Genomic DNA, 21,569 nt, shown 5'->3' on the forward strand with positions numbered 1-21,569 from the left:
GTGATCCTCTTTAGGTCTGGCTGCAGACAGCGTGGGTGATGGGGCACAGAGCGGTCCTCTTCAGGTCTGGCTGCAGACAGCGTTGGTGATGGGGCACCAAAAGGTCCTCTTCAGGTCTGGCTACAGACAGCGTGGGTAATGGGGCACCAAGAGGTCCTCTTCAGGTCTGGCTGCAGACAGCGTGGGTGATGGGGCACCAAGAGGTCCTCTTCAGGTCTGGCTGCAGATAGCGTGGGTGATGGGACGTCAAGTGATCCTCTTCAGGTCTGGCTGGAGACAGCGTGGGTGATGGGGCACCAAGTGGTCCTCTTCAGGTCTGGCTGCCGACAGCGTGGGTGATGGGGCACCAAGTGATCATCTTCAGGTCTGGCTGCTTACAGCGCTGGTGATGAGTCACCAAGCGGTCCTCTTCAGGTCTGGCTGCAAAGAGCGCTGGTGATGGGTCACCAAGAGGTCCTCTTCAGGTCTGGCTGCTTACAGCGCTGGTGATGGGGCACAGAGCAGTCCTCTTCAGGTCTGGCTGCAGACAGCGCTGGTGATGGGGCACCAAGTGATCATCTTCAGGTCTGGCTGTTTACAGCGCTGGTGATGGGGCGCAGAGCGGTCCTCTTCAGGTCTGGCTGCAAACAGCGCTGGTGATGGGTCACCAAGAGGTCCTCTTCAGGTCTGGCTGCAAAGAGCGCTGGTGATGGGTCACCAAGAGGTCCTCTTCAGGTCTGGCTGCTTACAGCGCTGGTGATGGGGCACAGAGCGGTCCTCTTCAGGTCTGGCTGCAGACAGCGCTGGTGATGGGGCACCAAGAGGTCCTCTTCAGGTCTGGCTGCAGACAGGGCTGGTAATGGGGCACCAAGTGGTCCTCTTCAGGTCTGGCTACAGACAGGGCTGGTAATGGGGCACCAAGTGGTCCTCTTCAGGTCTGGCTACAGACAGCGCTGGTGATTCATTTTGTTAGGCATTGGGAGATTGAGTGAGTTGCCCAGAATCACAGGATGTTGAGCGTCCCTGCCGAGGTTCGAACGTGTCCCCAAGCTGCGAGGTGAGGCCGTTAGGCCACATCCTCTCCCCACAATGATACTTTATATCATCAATACTTTACAAAAGCTAAGTAAGCAAAAGTATTTTGGTGTTTTCCTTTAGTCAGTGGCTTTTTTTGTTGTTGCCATTATTCAGATGGGCAGGCCATGAAGGCCACTGTTTGTGGGTGGTGACTTTGTGCTTTTTGTGTTTCCCCTTTATGGTGGTAAAGCAGTGTTTTCGTTAAACTAGTGCCAGTTTGATGTATGTACTTTGACACAGCAACATTTTCATTTATTGTTTAGGTAATGCTTGCAAATTGGATGGTTTATCCTGTTATAAAGTGCACTTCCATTCACTAATTTCCCTTTTGTGTTCATTTGTTTTACTTTGTTGTCATTATAACGTTTGATGTACATTTTTTGTTTACTACAAAGTAAACGTGTGTGCACACAGCATTTGTAAAGATGCACCAAAAATACTGTCCCATTGTCAAAAGCGTGTACTATGCAATATTTTGCTTAACGTCCTCACTCTCAGTGCATTCTTCATCTTCTGACTCCTTTTCCATACCCTGTTATTTGGGGGTACAGTTTAACCCTTTAGTGCAGATCCCCCTCTGTTTACGTATTGTAGCCAAGTATGTTGCTTCGTATTGGGATTTTCATTTTAGGACCACGTGGAACAATAGACACAAACTGGCCCAGTATTGCCAAGCACTTCCTTTAATTGAAAGACCCCTATACTGTCTTTGCTTGTTATCCAATTGTCCTCCACTGTCTTGTGTGTTTTGTCATTTTTGTACCGCGCCCTGTTATGTGGAGTTACTTGTTGCACATCAAGTAGATAATGATGCTCCGGCGTGCTGTAAAATAGGAATGGGATTAGCAGGGTGCTGCAGTACTGGAAGGTGCTGCCTTTGGTTTGGGTTACTTTGCTATTGTGGATACTTTGCTTGCGGTGTCGATTTCCTGCTCTTCTTGGATTCTGTGGTGGAGAGATGGAGGGTCCAATGCCTGTCAACTTTGGAAGTACAATGCCCCACCCTCATCTCTTGAAGATTGTTGGTTATGACCGAGGTGCATGCTAGGTCTGTGTGTCAGTATTAGTGTCTTGTTGCGGTGAGGTTCAGTGGTGTAAATAAATATGACCGCCAGGAGGGCACTGTGGACACACCTTTGGCTGCCCGGAAGTGCCAGCTGCTGGTCTAACTTTCTGAACTTCTGATAATGGTAATTTCTTTGTTCTGTTGCCCGTCTCCCCCCTTTATATCTCTGGTCTAACTGATGCAGAGGGATCTCAATGTGAATTACTGGATTAGTGTACATGAAATGTTATCTAAATGAGCTGTTCCGGGGGAGCAATGTGCCAGTCAAATAGCTTGTGTTAAAAGTTGTGCCAAGACTTCTGAAGGAGAGTACATTCCATCAGTTGTATCAGAGCTTCAGAATTTGACAACACGATATTCTTTGAATGCAGAAATGTAGTTCTTTGTTGCTGGAATCCTGGCGTTGGTATTTTCTGGTCATATCGACCCAGTCGAAGAGGACCAGGCAAGGCATTTGTGAACCGGAAGTCATTGTTCACCTTTTTTGTCCAGTTGTCTCTTTTTTGGGTGTTTGTATGTACTGTGCATGGATTTCGCTCATAAACCTTTACAGTAGTTGATGTTGACTAGAGAATTGCCTGAACAGTGGTGCACAGGCCACCCACCGTTCCAGATGAACAGCTCACGTTAACAATATGTGTTTTGATCACCATGCTTGTTTTTCGCTGGTATTTCCGGGAAGCATTCACCGTTTCTTCCAATTGCCTCACTTTACTCCGTTTTAGGATGTTGTCTCTTTTGGATTTTCTTTAGTGAGAATGCCAAATAAGGTGAGCATTTTTTTTAGGTCTCGCCTGAGCCAGCACATGTGCTGCTCTGGCGAGACATTTTGTGTGTGGGCTTTGGAAAGTGCTGCTGGCATCTACTGGCATAGTGTGCGGTTACGCGCACAATGATGAGCACAATGATGAGCAGAGGCGCCATCTGGCTTTCCTCTCATCACACCACTCGCCAACCGACGTGCCTCATTAAGTGCTTTCGCGCGCACACAACTCCCTCCGCCTCTCTCTCCCGCTGCAGCCCCCATCTATGCATTCTTCCCCATGTTCCCTGATCTTTTCACTATTTTTTCTTTCCTCCTTCTCCCCTCTCTCTGCAGTCCTTACACCCATCGCCTCCTCTTTCCACTTGATTTCTTCGCACTACCTTTGCCATTATCGGTTTATCCACTGCCCTCTTATGCCGCCCCCATCTGTCCAGGGCCACACAGCGCCTGAAGCCAGATCTCAAATACCGGAAGAGTGAAAGTCGCATGTGCTCTTTTCCCTGGCAGAGTGGCGGTGTTCTCGCCTCATTTGTGAGGCTTGCTGTAGCCTGTGTTCGTGAAGACCCTCGGGCAGCGTTCATCCCTACACACAACATCTGTGTCCAACAAGCATGCGTCATCTGTATCTCCCAGTGTACACACAGGCAGAAGTGTTTGTCATACATACGATGGATGCGCACACCCTTGTTGGGTTGCTTGTCGTACCTGGTCATGGTGCACACGCATGCTGGAGAGTTTGTCCAACCTCGTGCTTACATAGATGAGAGGGGTTGTCGTGCCCGGTGTGGTCTCGTTTGGTGGCTCGGCTTACGCACGCACAGGCTGGAGGCTTCGTCCTGTCCACTGCATACACACGTCTGAGGGGTTGTTATACCCCGTGCACACACTTGCAGGAACTGTCATTGCCGGTGCATACGCATGTCGGAGGGCTTCTCTTATCTGAGGGAGCAGCCTCAGGCGGAAGGGGTCGCCATAGCCGGGCTGTAAAGGCTGGACTAGTTGTCGTTCCCAAGACCGGTCAGCGTGCCTTACCTAATCCACACTCTGGCTGTAGGGTTTGTTATATGTACACTGCGAACACGGGTTATCTTTTCGTATATACATGAAGCGACCTGTGAGTGTCTTCCCATATGTCCATTGGCCTCCTTTATGTATTGCCTTCAGACACAGCTTGCAGGATGTCTTTCAGTTTGTACAGACAGCTTGCTGTATGTCTTGACTCAGACACGCCTTTAGGATGTCCTTGGGTTTTGATTACGTACTGCATGCATGCCTTAACCCGGATGTAGACACAGCTATTGGCATAACCTGGGTATAAACAGATTGCAGGACACTTGGCACTCCATGCACGCACCTTGAAGAAACTCGTACACTGTACATATATATAGCACACATGCTTTGTCTGATCCTGCGTGCACACGACTTGCAGAATGTCTTACCTCGAGTACATAGATGGCAAGGCTTGCAAACATGCAGCTTGTAGGCTGTCATACCTCACTGGTGGAGTAGGGGTAGTGCAAGTAAGGATGCTACGATAAGGGGGTCAGCCAAACACAAATTACACAATTGGCTACAAAGTACAGCAGCGCTGCCAAAACAAAAGAACCACTTAGTGAAATAATTATAACAAGCATTGGCATAGCCAATAGGTCACGCCTTTGGGACCTTATAAGTGTTTAGCCATGCAACAGTCGATGTTGTTGCACCAAGGATATTGTGCTGCATAACTAAATACTTATAAGGTCCCAAAAGCGAGACCTATTGGCTATGCCAATGCTTGTTCTTTTTAGTTACGAATCTAAGATGGATTAGTAAATAAAAGTTGCGTAAAATGCGCTTTTTAATTTTTTTTTTAATATAGCGCTAATCACCTGACAAGTTCACGGAGTTTCCTTGGATCTCAGGCCCCTGCAGTGTTTCTTGGAACGTGGACAAACCCAAACTTGGGATTCTTACCCATACCCAGTCTCAACCATTCAGCCATCACTTTCGCTTATGATTAACACGTTGTCCCTTCTCCTCATGTTCACTGTATCCTTCCAAGACCCACTTATACTTTACTCGCTCAAAAATCTTTTCCACCCAAAATGGACACAACTCTGATGCAATTTTTTCCATGCACCAATTTGAAAGACTTGCCACTGTATAAGTGGGCTGGTGTTACGACCGCATAAGATCCATGACCGCTTTTAGATGTCCATGCCATGGCTCTATGCTGCCTCGACGCACTTTACCACCATCATCTTAGCGTGATAGAATGTAGCTTTAGCATGCTGAATCCCACACCGACCCTGGGAATCTTTCATTTTAAGTTAAACCAACTGCACCCCATTCTGGGATACAATCTCATAAAACGTACCCTAAAATCTTGAAGACCCCTCTAGTTGTGAGGACCATTGCTTGTTCATTCTTCCCCCATTCTCGACAAATGATCAATCAGCACAATGACCACATAAATCTGTGATGGTAAATTGTGGCAAGATCCCCAAAAATCAAGACCAAGTTTTTACCATGCTGTTGGCTTGACATGATACCACATTCTCAATTGCAGTCTCTGTAATTAGGTTTTGTCACTAATCTTATACCTCACGCAACCTCAGCAGCTTTAAATGATCTGTTATGAGGCAAAACTGGGTCTGGGATTATTCCAGGTAGTAGAAGCCTCCCCGTACGCTGCATCTGATAATTGTTTCGTAGTCTACCTTCTATGCGCTGGTTATATCGGCCGCTGGTGATTTTAGACGTTCAGTCTCTTTTCATACATGTACTCAATGTTGCACTCATGCATCCATTCATTCATCCATCCAGTAACTCATTCTTATGTTCACCCACTCTCCCTTCTACAGTTAATCATACAGGCAAACTTAAGCATAGGCAAGATAAATTAAAAGAATAAATGTAGAAAAAATGTTGCTGCCTAAACACAGTGGGCAAATGCTTGAAGTAAAAAATTACATTTTAGAAAAACAATGGTTCTTGTGGGCAATGTAAAGATAATCAATAATTTGTAGGTACAATGGCAAATTAGAACTAAAATCATAATCAACCATTTCTACCCTCCCCAGATTGAAAGGAGGCAGTTGAAGTATATTTATTAACAAATGGTGGTTTTTATGTTTTAAGAAACCTTATCTTATGTAAAAATGTGTCACTCCTGTAAGGTTGGATTTTTTTTCACATGGGACACTAAGCATAGTCTGCATGTTTCCAATACGGACATTATTTCTTTGCAAAACCGTATTTAGTCTTTTTTGTTATGTTCTGCATAAAGCTTCTCTCTCCTTCAGCATTCTATTTCAGTTCTAATTTGCCACTGTCTACAAATTATTGATTCTTTACATTGTCCACAAGAACCTTTGTTTTTTCTAAATATATTGTATGACTTGGTTCCTTGTGAGTAGGGTTGCCCTTGTTTCTTTGATATAAGAAGAAAAACAAAAGTCAAATTTAAATATAGTTGCAGGCGTCATTCTTTTGATTGCATTGTTTCTACACAGCTTAATAGCAATTAACCTTAAAGGCCTATTGGTTTTAACATACTTTTCACAATAATAACTTTTTGTATTAAGTATATTATTTTCAACAAGGCAACCACCAAACATAGTCATAAAATTAAAAATCTATTACAATACAGATATTCTAGCCCCAAGATTTGTCGGCGTAGGGGAAGGTACCCTGTACCAAACCCCTTGCCTAAAAATAGTAATCTGTGAGATTCTATCTAATAAAACTCCACTATACAGGTATTAGTACATAGCAATCAACATTTGAAGGCTATGTTAAGTATATAAACTTTTCACAGTATTTAAGTCAGACCTACTACCTTTGTTGTCACATGTCATAATAAACAGATCGGTGTTGATTGGCTCCTTATCACCATAACCAGCTCAGGCCTACTGTATAGAGCATACCCTTTCCCACTGTAAAAAGTACCATAGGAGCAGTTCAGATGAAGCAGACTCCTTCGGTCATTCAAAAGCTTCTAGATGGGATTAGCAACGTCGGTTGAGCCCCTCTTACTACTGCTTCTTAAAGTCTGTTTTATGGTGATCTTATTCGGTCTGGCGACTGCTTCGATTTAGAGCCAGGCTTAAAAATCTTCCCCCTAATGGAAGGGTATGTGACCTCCTTGTTGGGTGCAATAATCAAGACGAGTATTCTTGGGTGCTTGAGAAAGACCACCACTCTATTCCCCTTCAGAAGCGACAAAGGTGACGTTTTACCATCCCTCCATCCAACCCCATTTGTTGTTGACTTAAACCAGTATCCGCTTGTATGTAAGTACAAGCATTTGCAATGCAATAGGTCTCACATTTGCGAGAGTTTAAGCTATTGGCATTGTAAATGACAAAGCCTTTTATTTATCTGTCCTGATAATTAGCACATAAATAAAAGGCATTGTCATTTACAATGCCAATAGCACAAACACTTGTAAATGCGAGATCTATTGCATTTCAAAAAAGCGGCCACCATTGTCACCGGCTGCTTGGAAAGTGCTTACAGACTAAAGACGAACCCGTGTAAAAACGGAAGTAAAAGGGCCAGTCCTTACGGGAGGTTACAAATGAAGACAAGGCGGTACTAAGGAGGGACTAACAAGCCTATTTACGAATCAGAATCCAGCATTTACAAAGGACAGTTACACAAGCCAATGACAAATATGGGAGGAGAGTGGGCAGGGCTTCAAGTCCATACTCTAATACAGCATGCCTCGCAGAACAGCGTATGCGCTACCCAGGCTCGACCGTAAAATGTGGCCTGGCTGCTGAAAAGCATGAAGTGTATTCCATAGGCTAGATTCTGGTGGGGGCTGCTTTCTAGAAGACTGAGGATAAAATTGCCTTCCTTCCATGGACCCTCGGCTGATGGGGAGCCAAGGCTGTAAAGGCTTTCAACCCTGGTTGATGGTCATATCTAGGATGCGCTTGTACTTATATTACCCAAGAGCACAGCTGGCACCTTCAGGAAAGATATGTCTTAAGACGCCAGGCCTGTGGCAAGGTTTCTCCTGAGGCTGCTCTTTAAAGTTTAGTTTGAAATGAGTTAAACAAAGGGTGTTTTTATTATTCTAGTGACAGACCAGTGATGGTTGCTAGGAAGCCTCGTTCCCCCTCCATGTGCAGACCTTCCTACTGTGGAGTAAATTGGCAATCAGAAGTGCTTTCTGGACGGAGCTTGACTGGACAGGGAGCCAGGTCTCCACAGTAGCCGAGATGTTCACCAGGCCCTCATATGACTCCTCTCCTTCTGGATGGGATGTTGATATGTGAGCGTGGAGGGGAGAGAGGCGCTTGTAGATGCTGCAGACATACCTAGCAACATTTAGCTTTATTGTGAGTGATGCAGAATGAGCTCGAGGCTTGCTTGTTTTCCTTTAGGTTGGGGGTGGGCTCGTTCTTGCTCCCTCTGCAGAAATATGCTCTTGTTTCATTTATGAAATTCACATACTAACACCATTCAATGGTTGAGCATGAGGTAGTAGTGGAAAATACATAGTGGATATCGTGTGTTGAAGGTTTGATGCATGGAGCTGCTACAGCGGTCAAGGGATGCGATTCTGATGCTGAGAAGTGTCTCCTCGTAGAGATGGGGATGGGATATGAATCGGAAAGCAATGGCGGGCATATGCATGTATATCAAGTTATCAGATACAGTTGGTTAATGGGTGTAGATCACGGCCACTGGAATTATCCAATTCTGCGGCTTCTTTTTCATGATTATGGATTTGCTACATAATCTGTCACCTGCTGTGTAATCTGCAGATTAAAAAAAATTGTTTCCAGCTCAAACAAATCAAGTTACTAAAAACATGGCGACGTGTTCACACGAAATGGATGGCCCTTTGCAAAGGTTAACAGGTCATCTTTCAGTTTGCTTATTTCTGCATTTGGTTGTTAAACTGATAACCAATGAGGTGAAATATGTGCCCAGACAGTATTACCAAGTGTCAAAATAATGAAGTAATACTATAAAAAAATGTTGCACATATGCTACATAATTTGGCATTTCTTGGTGCACAATTTAAGCATCCCTACCACATAATTTGGTGCTCCCTTGCCCCATAATTCCAGTGGCCCTGTGCTGGATTGCTATAATGTGCTATATATGAGTGGAAGATCGGGGTTCACCTGACGCTGTGCTGGGTGAGAGGAGTATTGGTTGAAGAGTGGTCTGAGAGAAGATGTGAAAACAGTGTGTTACAGTTGATTGTCAGGTTGAAATCTCCAAGAATAGGGATCCGAGTAAGAGGTGCAAGTTAGCTCAAGGACAACATTTCGTGATTTGTCGCACTAGGTTGGGGGTGCCTATATTTGCTTTGAATCAGATGGCGACTGGTGTAAATGTTCGAAAGAGGACAGGAGTTTGGTTGATTTGAGTTGGAGTTGTTGAGAGTGGCTTGTTGAAACGCATGCTTACTACCCCTAGCTTACAGTTAGCACAAGAAGATGGCATGGTCAGTGTGGTTGGAGAGCTGCAGGTGGGCCTGAGCTTTTGGCTTTATCTACAGTCTCCTATTGTGTCTGAGTTTGTAATGCCTCCTAAGGTAGGACTTGACTGGTTAACTTTGCATCTCCTGGAGTACCAAGTAGCCAAAAGGCAGTCCATTGGCTAGCCAGTGTGGGTAGCTAGATGGCACCATTCCTAAACAAATGTTCATACTAGGTACGGCCTAAGAAAAGGCCTTGCCTTCCCCCGCCTTCCAAATCTAACAAGTGCTGATAATTCACATCCCAACCCAAAGTGGCACCTAAGGGACGCCGCGTTTCTGGCCCAACTGGATAAGCGACCGCACCCACACCTTGAACTGGAAGCGATGCTCAGGTGCTTGGATCATTCAGTGTGTGCTATCCTGGCGTTAGTTGTCGGGACTGCAGTTTCCATATGTGTCACAGCCTGGTGTGTCCCCTACACCTTGGAAAGTTCATATATCCCAAAAGCTCCGTGACGTTCAGAACCTTTTCTATATGACCGCTTTTCTGCTCACCTTAAATCTGATAGGAATAAACCCTCTGCAGTCGTAGCCTTGAACTCGTTGTGCTGGAGCCTTCAGCATTTTTAATGTGAAGTAGATTATCTGGAGAAAGCATTCATTCGTCCTTCGTTTCACTGCTGTCCTTCTGTTCCTGCTTGTTCTATCCTCACATTGATTTGTTTGTTTTTCAGGTTCTCAAATTCACGTTGAAACATGTCTCAGGCCGGTGATAAAGTGAAGGTAAGTAAACGGAAATGTAAATGTTCATTTTAATATGTCTTCATAACCCTAGCCTGTTTGCTTGTAGCGAAATGCAGCAGGAAAGAGCCACAAGTAATCAAGTAAAGCAGTGCAGTAGGTGGACAATGGGGGCGGGTGCTGGAGGCGGGCGCAGCTGCTGCTAGCAGGCGCAGCTGCTGCTAGCAGGCGCTGGAGGCGGGCGGTCTTGCAGCTAGCAGGCGCTGGAGGCGGGCGGCCCTGTTGCTAGCAGGCGCCCGAAGGTGGGCGCAGCTGCTGCTAGCAGGCCCATCCGGTCTTTGCTAGTCCCACCCGATTTATACATCAATTCAGGAGATTAATCGCAGAAATAGTTCACTGATGTGTGTGCCCTGACCGCCCCCTCCCCATGCACACCCACTTTGGCTGTTTTGTGTGGGTCCAAACATGTTGGTTGTTGCCACATTAGAGAGCCTTAGTAAACACATTTCAGGGTGCACCATGAAGTATGAAATGAGTGACATGAGCTGCCTACCTTGTAGTCGGGTGTGGCTCCTGTTGGTAGGCGGGGAGGATGGATTTGGGGGGGTAGGGCGAGGTACCACCTCAGTTGCCCAGTTTAGGTGGTTTGTATTAGGGATGGACTCATTTGTTAGACTGATGGGAGACTGTCCAATCAAAGAGCTGGACTCCCTCTTCTTTCCTTGACTAGTGGACGGAGTAACTCTGCATTTGGGAGAAGCCTTCCCAACGTTTGCTTCTGACTTTGAAAATATTGTACTATTTTGCTGTCAGTAAACTCCTTTTTCTTTCCTTTTTCACGTGTTCCTCTAGAGGAGCTGGGGGTGAGTCCGTGAAGCACATGGTCCGATCATGTTTTGTGTATCATTTATGTAATGTGTTATTGTGGCGAATTGTGCTTTCCACTGTTCGTAAAATCATCGTCCTTTCCCAGAGTGGTGTTTCTTGCATAAACAATAGTCCCTTCTCGGTACCAGTGAATACAACTGTGGCATTCGTTTTTCGTGTGTCATGTGAATCGTTTTCATGAATATGACTGTCTGTGTGCCATCCAGCCCTGTATCCAAGCCATGTCGCTGTGTTCTTGCTACTCGGGCCCTCCTGCCCTCCGTGGTGGAGCGGGAAAGAACCGCATTAGAAGAACTTCCCCTATTTCTACCAATGTGATAATGTGTCTCTTCCATGCTCGTGTCCCATCTATTTGAGTTGCACATTTCTACTTACTGCTGCCTCAGCAATAGTGTCAGTGATTTTGTTTTTTCTCAGCACCTTGAGAGCAACTTATGCCAGAGTCTGAGAGTAATGCAATCCATCATTCGTTCGACTCTCAGGTCATCATGGAAGTGTACATGGTTCCTAACCCTCAGTTTCTTTAGGAAAAATACCCCAGTTTTTCCGCCTTACTGGTCTATAAGCCAGCATCTCAATTGTGAAAATAGGTCTCACTTGTTTACTGACCCTGGTCTCCACAGAGTTCACCTCCAGCTTTACGCTCTTCAGACTGAGGCTCAGTACTAGCATCGGGCATACTATACTGTAGCTCAGAAAGGACACTTTCATCCCATTCATGCAACCAAGATTCTCATTGTCTGGTAATAAAGTTGCATCATATCTACTGGAAATTAATCCTATGGCCAATACAATAATGTACTCTTAAGAAGAGGATTGCCAAATGATTCCAGGTTTGGAAGTCTGAGAGATTTTCTCCTAATCTGTTGCACCTCCCTAGGGCTGTTGTTTAAACAGAGGCCCGTCTTCACTTGCAGGCACCTCCGTACATTGGTCCCAGATAGCTAAAACGTGCCATTTTGGTTTGGGAAAGAGCTCATGTAAATAACAAAGGCCAGGTAGGCATAGCACTGGTTTCCCATTAGGGCTTGACTCGCCTTTAAATGATACTGCATCCATTTTTAGTTGTTTCTATGGCTTACTTCCTGAACATATGTCATCTAAAATCATATTTACTCCCCACACCAGACACTATACAGTGCTTCTCGTAACTGTATCTGCACCCCACAATACAGGCTGATCCCTCAAGGGAAGTTCTGCTTTTCCTTCTAAGCCTCTGACATTTGAAATAGACTTCCAAACTATAAATGGGCTTGCAATATTTTGACTATATTTAAACCACTGCTCAGGCTACACTTGTTCTGAAGCTTTTGTAAGTTCCTTGAGACCCTCGAGGGTATTTATGTGCTATGCAAGTGTCCATAGTCAACTGAAATTGTATTTCTTGAATTGCACATAGAAATGCGTACATTTCCCATTAACAATTGGCATACACCCTGCCATCTTCAAATCATGTGCAGCTCACGATATCTTCTATATGCATGGAAGTGTGATTTTTTTTTTTTCAGGTCTGGTGTTAGCCATAAAAAAAATACCCTAAAATGCACACGTGCCACCGCATGCGCGCACACACAGGCGTTCAGTCAGCCCTCTTTATCCAGTGGTCTCTTTTAGTGGCATTCACATTTGGTTTTCACTCGCCACAGCACACGCATGGAGAGATGGGTCTGCCCATTTCATCCAGTAGATCCTTTCTGTTTGTGAGGGACAGTATAGAGATGGATGGGTCGGCCCATTTCATCCAGTAGATCCTTTGTGAGAGTGATGGTATAGAGATGGGTTGGCCCATTTCATCCAGTAGATCCTTTGTGTGTGAGGGACGGTATAGAGATGGATGGGTCGGCCCACTTCAGCTAGTAGATACCATGTGTGTGTGTGAGGGACGGAATAGAGATGGGTCGGCCCATTTCAGCCAGTAGATGCTCTCTGTGTATGAGGGACAATGTTCTCTCACATCAGAATGTTGTCATCCACACAGAAAATAGTCTCCATCAGTGGCAGGAACTGCTGCCCGATGAGTGTATTTTCAATGGAAAAAACACAATCTCTTTTCTGTCCTCTTGTTTTTCTTTGAGCAAGGACAACTGTAGTTTTCTTTGAACTGCTACCTGGCTATCACTGTCGGTAGGAGTGTGCCTCATGCATGAGTCTCATGCGCGGACGGCTAGCATCCGCCATCTTGAAAATCGGTTTTGTAAACCCTCCTAAGATAGCTGCATGAGTGGCCATCTCGAAACTGATTTGGTTTTACTTTACACAAAACTATTCCAAGATGGATTCGCTTGTGTGCAGGCAGAAGTGTGCCCATCTGTTAGAAATGGGATTTTTGGTCGGCTAGGGCATGTGCCAAATTCGGGCAGAAACCACAACTCTGGTCAGGATAAGGGATTTACACTCAGAAAATAACCCCTGCTCACCCCCTTGGTAACATCGCACGAGCAGTCAGGCTTATCTTAGAGGCAGTGTGTAAAGCATTTGCACATAACCAACAATAATACAGTGTAAGTACTACAAAAGCACACCCCCCAGTTTATAAAAATATCCAATATTTTTATATACTTAAGAAGACCAAAAACGATAAAAATACACAATACAGTACTTAAAAATCTTTGGTTATCAAAATATGATTGCAAAATAGTACCTTGATGTCGATAGCTCCATCTGGGGCTATCAAGGTGTCATGAGCAAACCAATCCAAACAGTTCTGGTTGTCTGTGGTGTCGAAGGCCAGCTACATTGTTGGGAAGACCCGCAAACAGTACCTTTTAGAAATGCAGGGCGTCGGAGACCTCTCGTTAAGCTTCCGAAAGCACGGTGTCCGCAGGCGCCCGTTCCGGAGGTCGGTGCAGGAGTCGTGTGGGCCCTCGAAGTCACACGCGTTGCAGATCGATCTCCTCTCTGTTGAAGTCAGGAGCGCTGGCATGGCAGGCGTCGGGTGCTGCGGTGCAAAGTGCGGCGTGCAGTGCCATCAGGTCGCGGTGCGAGCAGCGGCTTGGTAGCGGCGTCAGATGGTGGGTGTCGTCGGTGAGCCCAGGGTCGCGGTGCGAAGTGAATGCGGTGCTCGTCGTGGTGCTGGCAGGTTGTGGTGCAAGCATCGTCGTCGTTGCTGAAGCGCCTTTGTCGGCTGACGAACTGGAATAGATGGCGCCGGCGTCGGTAGGTTAAGGCTGGGGGGCGGGATGAGGGCGGTGTCGTGTAACTTTACGAGCGTCGTCGAGGATACCAAGGCGTCATGACGTGAGGCAGAGTGCGGTTCCCACAGGTCGCGGTGCGAGCAGTGGCTTAGTGGCGGTGTCAGCAGGTGTCGTCTGTGAGACCAGGGTCACGGTGCGGCATTGCAGCGGTGCCTTCAGGACATTGAGTCGGCAGCGGCGTCGTAGACGTCGTCGGGTTGCTTTTCTTCTGTTGCAGTACAAAACACACCGTACCCAGTGCTGAGGGCAGAAGAGCTTGAAGTCTTTGCTGTTCCTGAGACTTCTTGAACAGGGGGCAAGCTGTACCTCCAGCCCTTGGAGAAACTCACAAAAGTAGATTGCAGAAAGTTCCGTGCAGTCCTTTCACTGTCCAAGACAGAAGCAGCCACTGCAGGTCAACACAGCAAAGCACACAGCAAGGTGGTAGTTCTTCACAGTTTCTCCAGCTCTTCTTCTTGGCAGTCTTCTTGATCCAAAAGAGTTCTAAAGTTCAGGGGTCTGGGCCCCAATATTTATATCCCAAAATCCTTTGTTGTTTTAGACCGAGTGTCTGTGCCCAGCCAGAACCAGTTCTGCCTTCTCTGGTGTGACTTCCTGGCAGGAGGTGAAGACGTCATGGTCAGAGGCAGACCAATCCCTTTGAGGTGCGAGGAAATCTCCTCCACCTTCCTCAATTGCAGACCAGGTCTATTCAGCCCATTCCTGACCCACCTAGACTATATGGAGCCACTCCTGCTCCCCAGCCTTCTGTCATCCAAAACCTAGACCGGCAATCCACATTCCAGCAGAGGCACACAGGATGACTGAACAAGAAAATACCTACTTTCTAAAAGTGGTATTTTCAAACACAGAATGTAAAAATCACCTCCACTAAAAGATGCATCTTTAGAATCTGAGTTCAGGCATACTAAACTTTATTTTCCTACCTAATTACCCGGGACAGTTATGTTTATAAGATGTTATAAACAAACTCCCCAATGTGTCCTATGGGGAACAGGTAGCCTTGCAATAGCGAAAAACAAAACTGGCCGTAATTCACTATCAGGTCATGCCACACACAAGGGCATGTCCTACCTTTCACATACACTGCGCCCGGCCCACAGGGGTACCTTGGGTCTACCATAGGGGTGGCTGATGTAAGAAAAGGGAAGGTGATGGCAAGTGTGCGCACTGGCCAAGTCGACATGGCAGTTAGAAACTGTGCACAGACTCTGCAATGGCGGGTCTCAGTTATCTTTTCAGGGCTACTCACGTGGGTGGCACAATCTGTGCTGCAGGCCCACTAGTAGTATTTGATTCACAGGCCCTGGCACACTCAGTGCACTTTACTAGGAACTAACAAGTAAATCAAATATCCAATAATGGAAAAACGAATCCATAACACAATTTACCATAGGAGCGCTTGCACTTTACCACTGATCAACAGTGAGAAAAGTGCGCAGAAACACTACGCCAGCAAAAACAGTCAAACACCATCTTGGAATGTTTTTTATAAAACCTGTTTTAAAAAGCATTAGAAGATGGCTATCTGTATGGGAGCGATTTTGTGTGTGTGTGTGTGTGTGTGTGTGTGTGTACGCATAGGCAGACACATGTAAATGTTTTTAAATTGTTTCACACAAACATTTCCAAAATAAACAAGTATTGGCAGTACTGATAGGGCTCCAGACCTATTGGTTTGCCAGTGCTTGTTTTAAAGCCTGACCTGTAGTCTGCTTTTGTTGTCAAAGACCTATTTTGTTCCTAATATGGTAAAATGCAAACGTACAGTAGTCTTTGGGCCAGTTCCTTGCTCTTAATTGGATGGCTTACGCGTCTCTTGTTTGCCAGCTTCTTATTTGACCGGGCTTCAACTTTCTTTAAAATGCATCTTTAGCAATGGACTGACCACGCTGAGTATCACAAGCAGCACTTTGTCCCTTTCACACCAACCAACTCTGCTCTAAGGTTGGGCATTGAGCCAGAGGTATAGGGTTTCACTTCCCTTCCCCTTGTGCCCATCTGACTGGAAGGCCTGCTTCAGTGCTGGTCCCGTGCACCCTGGTCTTAAGCCCTTTGATGCCCAGGTCACTATCCCTTGCCCAGGTGACTGTATTTGTAAAATGTCTCTGATACTGTTCCAAGCTCTTCTGCCATCTCACAAGGGTTCAAGAATGGCCTGCACACATTTAGAATTGTTTGTGATGTTGTGTTACCTTCACCTGCGGGCTTGTGTACGCATTGAATAATAGTGGTGAGATTTGACAAGTCTTTCATGGGAATGGTCCCCTGAGGGGAGCAATCTGGTGTGTGATCGGACGGCTGAATGCCTTGAAGCTCTTGGCGGCGACTAGTTTTGAGCCGATACCCGTGTCATTTATGCTTTGGGGCGGTCTGGTCTGCTTGCATAGTGAGCAACATTCAAATGTCAGACGTGATGGTATGGCAATCTGAAATCCTCCTTCTCTTCCAGTTCTCCGACTCGGCTGGCTATGTGGGCTTTGCCAACCTACCCAACCAAGTCCATAGGAAATCGGTCAAGAAGGGCTTCGAGTTCACGCTCATGGTGGTCGGTGAGTCATTTTTGTTATCCATGATTGGTGCTTACTGACTGTCCGAATAAGCCGCAGTCATGTCAAAGTAACGCTCATACTTGCTGCTTTTGCTTCCTCATGCAACTGACTACTTTGTTCTGAATGTGTTTTTCCTCCTCATTCATCAGTTTGATAAAGGTGCTCACTGTAGCTTTTTAATGAGACACCTGAGGCTACCACTGAGAACGATGCAAGGACAAACTGTCTCCCCGAGACTTGACTGCAAAGGATGTGAACAGTAGGAGAAAAACTGTAGTCCACAAATCTATTGCTTTCTGTAACTGTAGAACTTTACTCTTTCCCACATCCCTTGGGCTAGGGTCCAGGACTTGTGTATTGGTTGACCAGAATAATCCCCCTCAGTCAGGTCAGGGTATCCTTGGTGCAGAGCTGCCTACTTAAAGAAAGGGGGGACTTCGAGTCTGTTACTGTATATCCAGGGAATCAAAGAAGCATCGTAGCTCTGTGCCGAGCCCTGGTTCTAGCCACATCTCGCCCCCAACCCTTCTCACAAGAGCACATTCACACACAAAGTAGCTCCCTTCAGTGCTATTTCTGCTATGGCAATGTGTTATCAAGACTAAAAACAAACTTTTTTTTTTTTTAAAAGATCTTTTTATTGTATGGAGATAAACAGAAGAAAATTAGAAAGTACACAGTGCGGTATCAAAAAGAACATGGGCGTACAGCAGCCAGGACCATCCATCCCAAACAGTCCCCAGACTCCACCCTTCATTTCAGCGTTTCATTAGGTTTCCGCCAATTCTGGACCCCCCAGGCGGGGTATTTCATGATTGCCACTTAAAATGGAAGGCCATACATCACCAGGGTAGCCATTAAATTTCCCTAGACTTCCTCCATTTATTCGGACAGCCCCTACCTTCATAGACTTCTCTCTCTCCGCCAACATGCACCTATCCATATCCCACTCAGTCGCTCAAACGCGGACAAGCTCTGCCCTCCACATTTGTACAATGTTGCGTTTAGCCACCATCTACCCCAGGGCCATCCAGATCTACTCTATTTGGGTAAGGTCGGTTGCATCCCAAATATTTAGGACGCACCACTTTGCCGATAACTCAACCACGTCCCTATAAACCTAATTCAGAAAAGTGACCATAGATTCCCAGTAGGACTGAAGGACCGGGCAGCTCCATATTATGTGGATAAAAGTCCCCACTTGACTACATTGTCTGGTACATAGCGCGGTCTTTGCCATACCCTTCTTCACCATGGTAGTGCATGCAAAATAACTTCTATGAAGGATTTTTAGTTGCACTAACCGAAACCTTGATCGTATAGCAACCTCCCTGGGAGATGCTGGGGCCATTTGTCGTCTTCCAAGCCCTCAAGAGCCCTGTCCCAGGGCTCTCGTAGATGGGCCAGTGTATCAGGGACATTCTTAATCAGTTTTCTATAAGTGAGATAGATTGCCTTCCTGGGCATATGGCCATCTAATAATCTGTCTTTGAGTGGGGATGATTCAGGGGGATCCTCCCCCCTTGGGCAATGCATGACGTATTTAAAGATAACGAAAGGTTTCAGTGGATGCCAATTGGTACTCACTCTGTAGGTCAGCAAAGGATACCATTTCCCCCTGTTGCTAGAGGTCCCCAACCCTAGACAAATCAATAAGGTCCCGCTTGTCAAAGCCATGTTGTGTTGTGTGGGTACCTAGCTTTGCAGTGTACCACAGGGGTGGCCCATGTGATCTTTTCTCACCAACCCAGCGCATTCTGTGTGGTGTACCTTATGGTGAGCATGACCATGGTAAGGGAAGGGCATGCAGCGGACACCCCCCTAGATTGTCCTGAGTATCCCCTGGGTCACATAACACTTCTGTCCAATCAATAGGCCCGTTCGTCTTCAGTAAGGTGGGCCCAGTGATTAATGGTGACAAGCTGCACCGCCCAGTAATATTTGTGAACATCAGGCATGGCAATTTCAGCATGCCAGTGTTTTTGAGAGCTAGCCGGGCCCCCATGCCGGAGAAGGGTGCGAGTTACACACTCAATCGCCCGGAAATAGGATGTCGGGACTGGATGGGGAGTGTGTTGGAATACATATAAAAACGTGGAAACGCCCTCATTTTAAATAGGGCAGCTTTCCCAAGGAGTGATAAGGACAGGGACTGCCACTGCTAGATGCAGGCTTGTGAGCGGTGGTTTCAAGTTGTGGGCGTGGAGAGTGGCTGGATCTCCCGTAATTTAGTAATGGAAACATTCCGAAACAACACGAGCCTCACAGCCAGAAGGCAGGCGCGTTGCGCTACCGTAGAGGAGATAGATATGGGTACTCATGTCAGTTCATAGTAGAACAGGAATGCCGACGGAATAGAGTAAATATCTGCATTATCCTGTCCAGAGTAAAAACTGGGTCCGCGACGTAGAGCAGGATGTCATCTGCACAGAGGGAGATTCTGTCCTCCCAGTCAGTAGACCAACGCAGGCCCCTGATGACGGGGTCCCCTCAAATCCAAGCGGCCAAAGGCTTCAGGTAGTAGAGCGGACATCCCTGTCTTGTGCCACTGCAGAGTTGGAAAACTGGGGACATTTCTCCATTCACCATCACCTGGGCCGGGGGGTCAGTTTAGAGGTGTCTTATGGACACGAAACAAGGCCAAACCCCAGATTGACAGTTTTGCTTTTAACCAATATTTGTGGTGGTTCTTCTTTTTTTTTTTTTTTTTTTTTTTTTTTTTTTTTAAATAAGTAAATATTGGACAGTGCCCGGCAGCTACTCTATCAAGCTTTTTTTTTTTTTTCTTTTTTGTGATACAACAGGCATTGGAAAAACGAAGTGTCTGTTGATTTTGAAAGTGCTTGTTTTGCATGTGGCCAGATCGCTTCGTTAATGGGGTAAATTCAGATTGAGGGATGTTACAAAATGTTACAGTAGTGCTGCTGTACCATCTTTTGCCTATATTTGAAATCGTACTGGCATGCCCTTTAATGGGGGTGTCCAACATAGATTCAGGAGGTCCCGCCCGCATACCAGGTTTTCAGGATAACCGCTGACTATTTAAACAATTCTCATATGTACGGAACTTAATCTTATGTGGATATTTTGAAAATCTGTCATGGACAGACACCCTTGCACGACAGCAGTGGCCGGGCTGCGTGTGTCTGGGTGGCTTGTTCCAGCCTCCCAAAGTGCATTTTGGAAGATGAAGAGGTCCGAGTCCACCACTTGGGCCCTTTTGAAATATTAGAACGCAAAGATGAACGCCTTCGTTCCTATTTTAGTTTTGCTGATCTTTGAAGGCTGTATTAAAAATAAACTAAAAGCAAAGGAACTGTTGCAAAATGTTATTATTTACTAATTCAGTTCAGTGACGCAATTGTCGATTTTTGAGAAAAAAGTATTTTGTGTGAAACGGTTCAGGGATAATTCTTACAGTATAGTTATTTTTAATCTGTTCATTGTCCATCTTTTCTCATTGTGTGACTGTTGGTTTTCCCTGCAGGGGAGTCTGGCCTGGGAAAGTCCACTCTTATAAACAGCCTCTTCCTCACGGACCTGTATCCAGAACGCTACATTCCCGGAGCCGCAGGTAAGGATGGGCCTCTGTTTAGATGGCACCGAAGGGGGCTGAGGAAAGGGCTGACGATCACTCCCAAACACTGACCTCCACTCGCCAACCTACATGTACTTCATCAATAATCACTCCCAAAAACTGACCTCCACTCACCAACCTACATCTACTTGATCAATAATCACTCCCAAAAACTGACCTCAACTCACCAACCTACATGTACTTGATCAATAATCACTCCCAAAAACTGACCTCAACTCTCCAACCTACATGTACTTGATCAATAATCACTCCCAAAAACTGACCTCAACCCACCAACCTACATGTACTTGATCAATAATCACTCCCAAAAACTGACCTCCACCCACCAACCTACATGTACTTGATCAATAATCACTCCCAAAAACTGACCTCCACCCACCAACCTACATGCACTTGATCAATAATCACTCCCAAAAACTGACCTCCACTCGCCAACCTACATGTACTTGATCAATAATCACTCCTAAAAACTGACCCCAACTCGCCAACCTACATGTACTTGATCAATAATCACTCCCAAAAACTGACCTCCACTCGCCAACCTACATGTACTTGATCAATAATCACTCCCAAAAACTGACCTCCACCCACCAACCTACATGCACTTTATCAATAATCACTCCCAAAAACTGACCTCCACTCGCCAACCTACATGTACTTGATCAATAATCACTCCTAAAAACTGACCCCAACTCGCCAACCTACATGTACTTGATCAATAATCACTCCCAAAAACTGACCTCAACTCGCCAACCTACATGTACTTGATCAATAATCACTCCCAAAAACTGACCAACTCACCAACCTACATGTTCTTGTCCACCCATTCCGCCAAGAAAATGAGCCTTAGTGAGCTAATGGTTGTCGCAAGTACCCCTTAAGTTTTATCAGTTTAGGTGTTCATCGACCCATATTTATCCCTTAATCGACACAGCCTCTAGATAAATGCTCCAAGTCCTTCATTGAATTACCCTACAATGTTCCGTTTCATTTTCCCTGATGGCCCTCTTCGCACCCAGTAGGTGCTTTTTTAATTCCAGGTAGTTTTATTGAAGTTCTTTTTATTCGAAGTAGCCCATTAATGGTGCAAAGTCTCACCGTTCGGGCTAGATTTGCACTTGTTTTGGCTGGAGGGGGAACAGGGGGTGGTTAGGAGCGAACATTGGGATTTGGATTTTCGACTTCACTTCTTATTCCGGGGGGAGCTGCTTCCCGACTCTGCTCTCTTTATATGAGCCATATTGTAATAACTGTACCTTCTCCCTGTTTTGGGATGCC

The 21,569-nt window shown here is 45.9% G+C and overlaps 1 protein-coding gene across 3 annotated transcripts in view; it reads left to right on the top strand.

Annotated features, from left to right (window-relative positions):
- Positions 1–21,569, top strand: part of SEPTIN2 (septin 2) — a 321,415-nt gene that overhangs the window by 30,797 nt on the left and 269,049 nt on the right. For all 3 annotated transcript variants that reach the window (XR_014970433.1, XM_085633398.1, XM_085633399.1), the window contains exons 2-4: positions 10,053–10,101; positions 16,594–16,693; positions 20,181–20,267. Coding sequence is in view for 2 of the 3 variants with exons in the window: in XM_085633398.1 (XP_085489524.1) it covers positions 10,075–10,101; positions 16,594–16,693; positions 20,181–20,267 (214 nt within the window). In the remaining variant the exon portion in view is untranslated. The remainder of the gene's footprint in view (positions 1–10,052; positions 10,102–16,593; positions 16,694–20,180; positions 20,268–21,569) is intronic.

Source organism: Triturus cristatus, chromosome 11, assembly GCF_964204655.1.
Source record: "Triturus cristatus chromosome 11, aTriCri1.1, whole genome shotgun sequence".
Taxonomy (NCBI): Eukaryota; Metazoa; Chordata; class Amphibia; order Caudata; family Salamandridae; genus Triturus; species Triturus cristatus.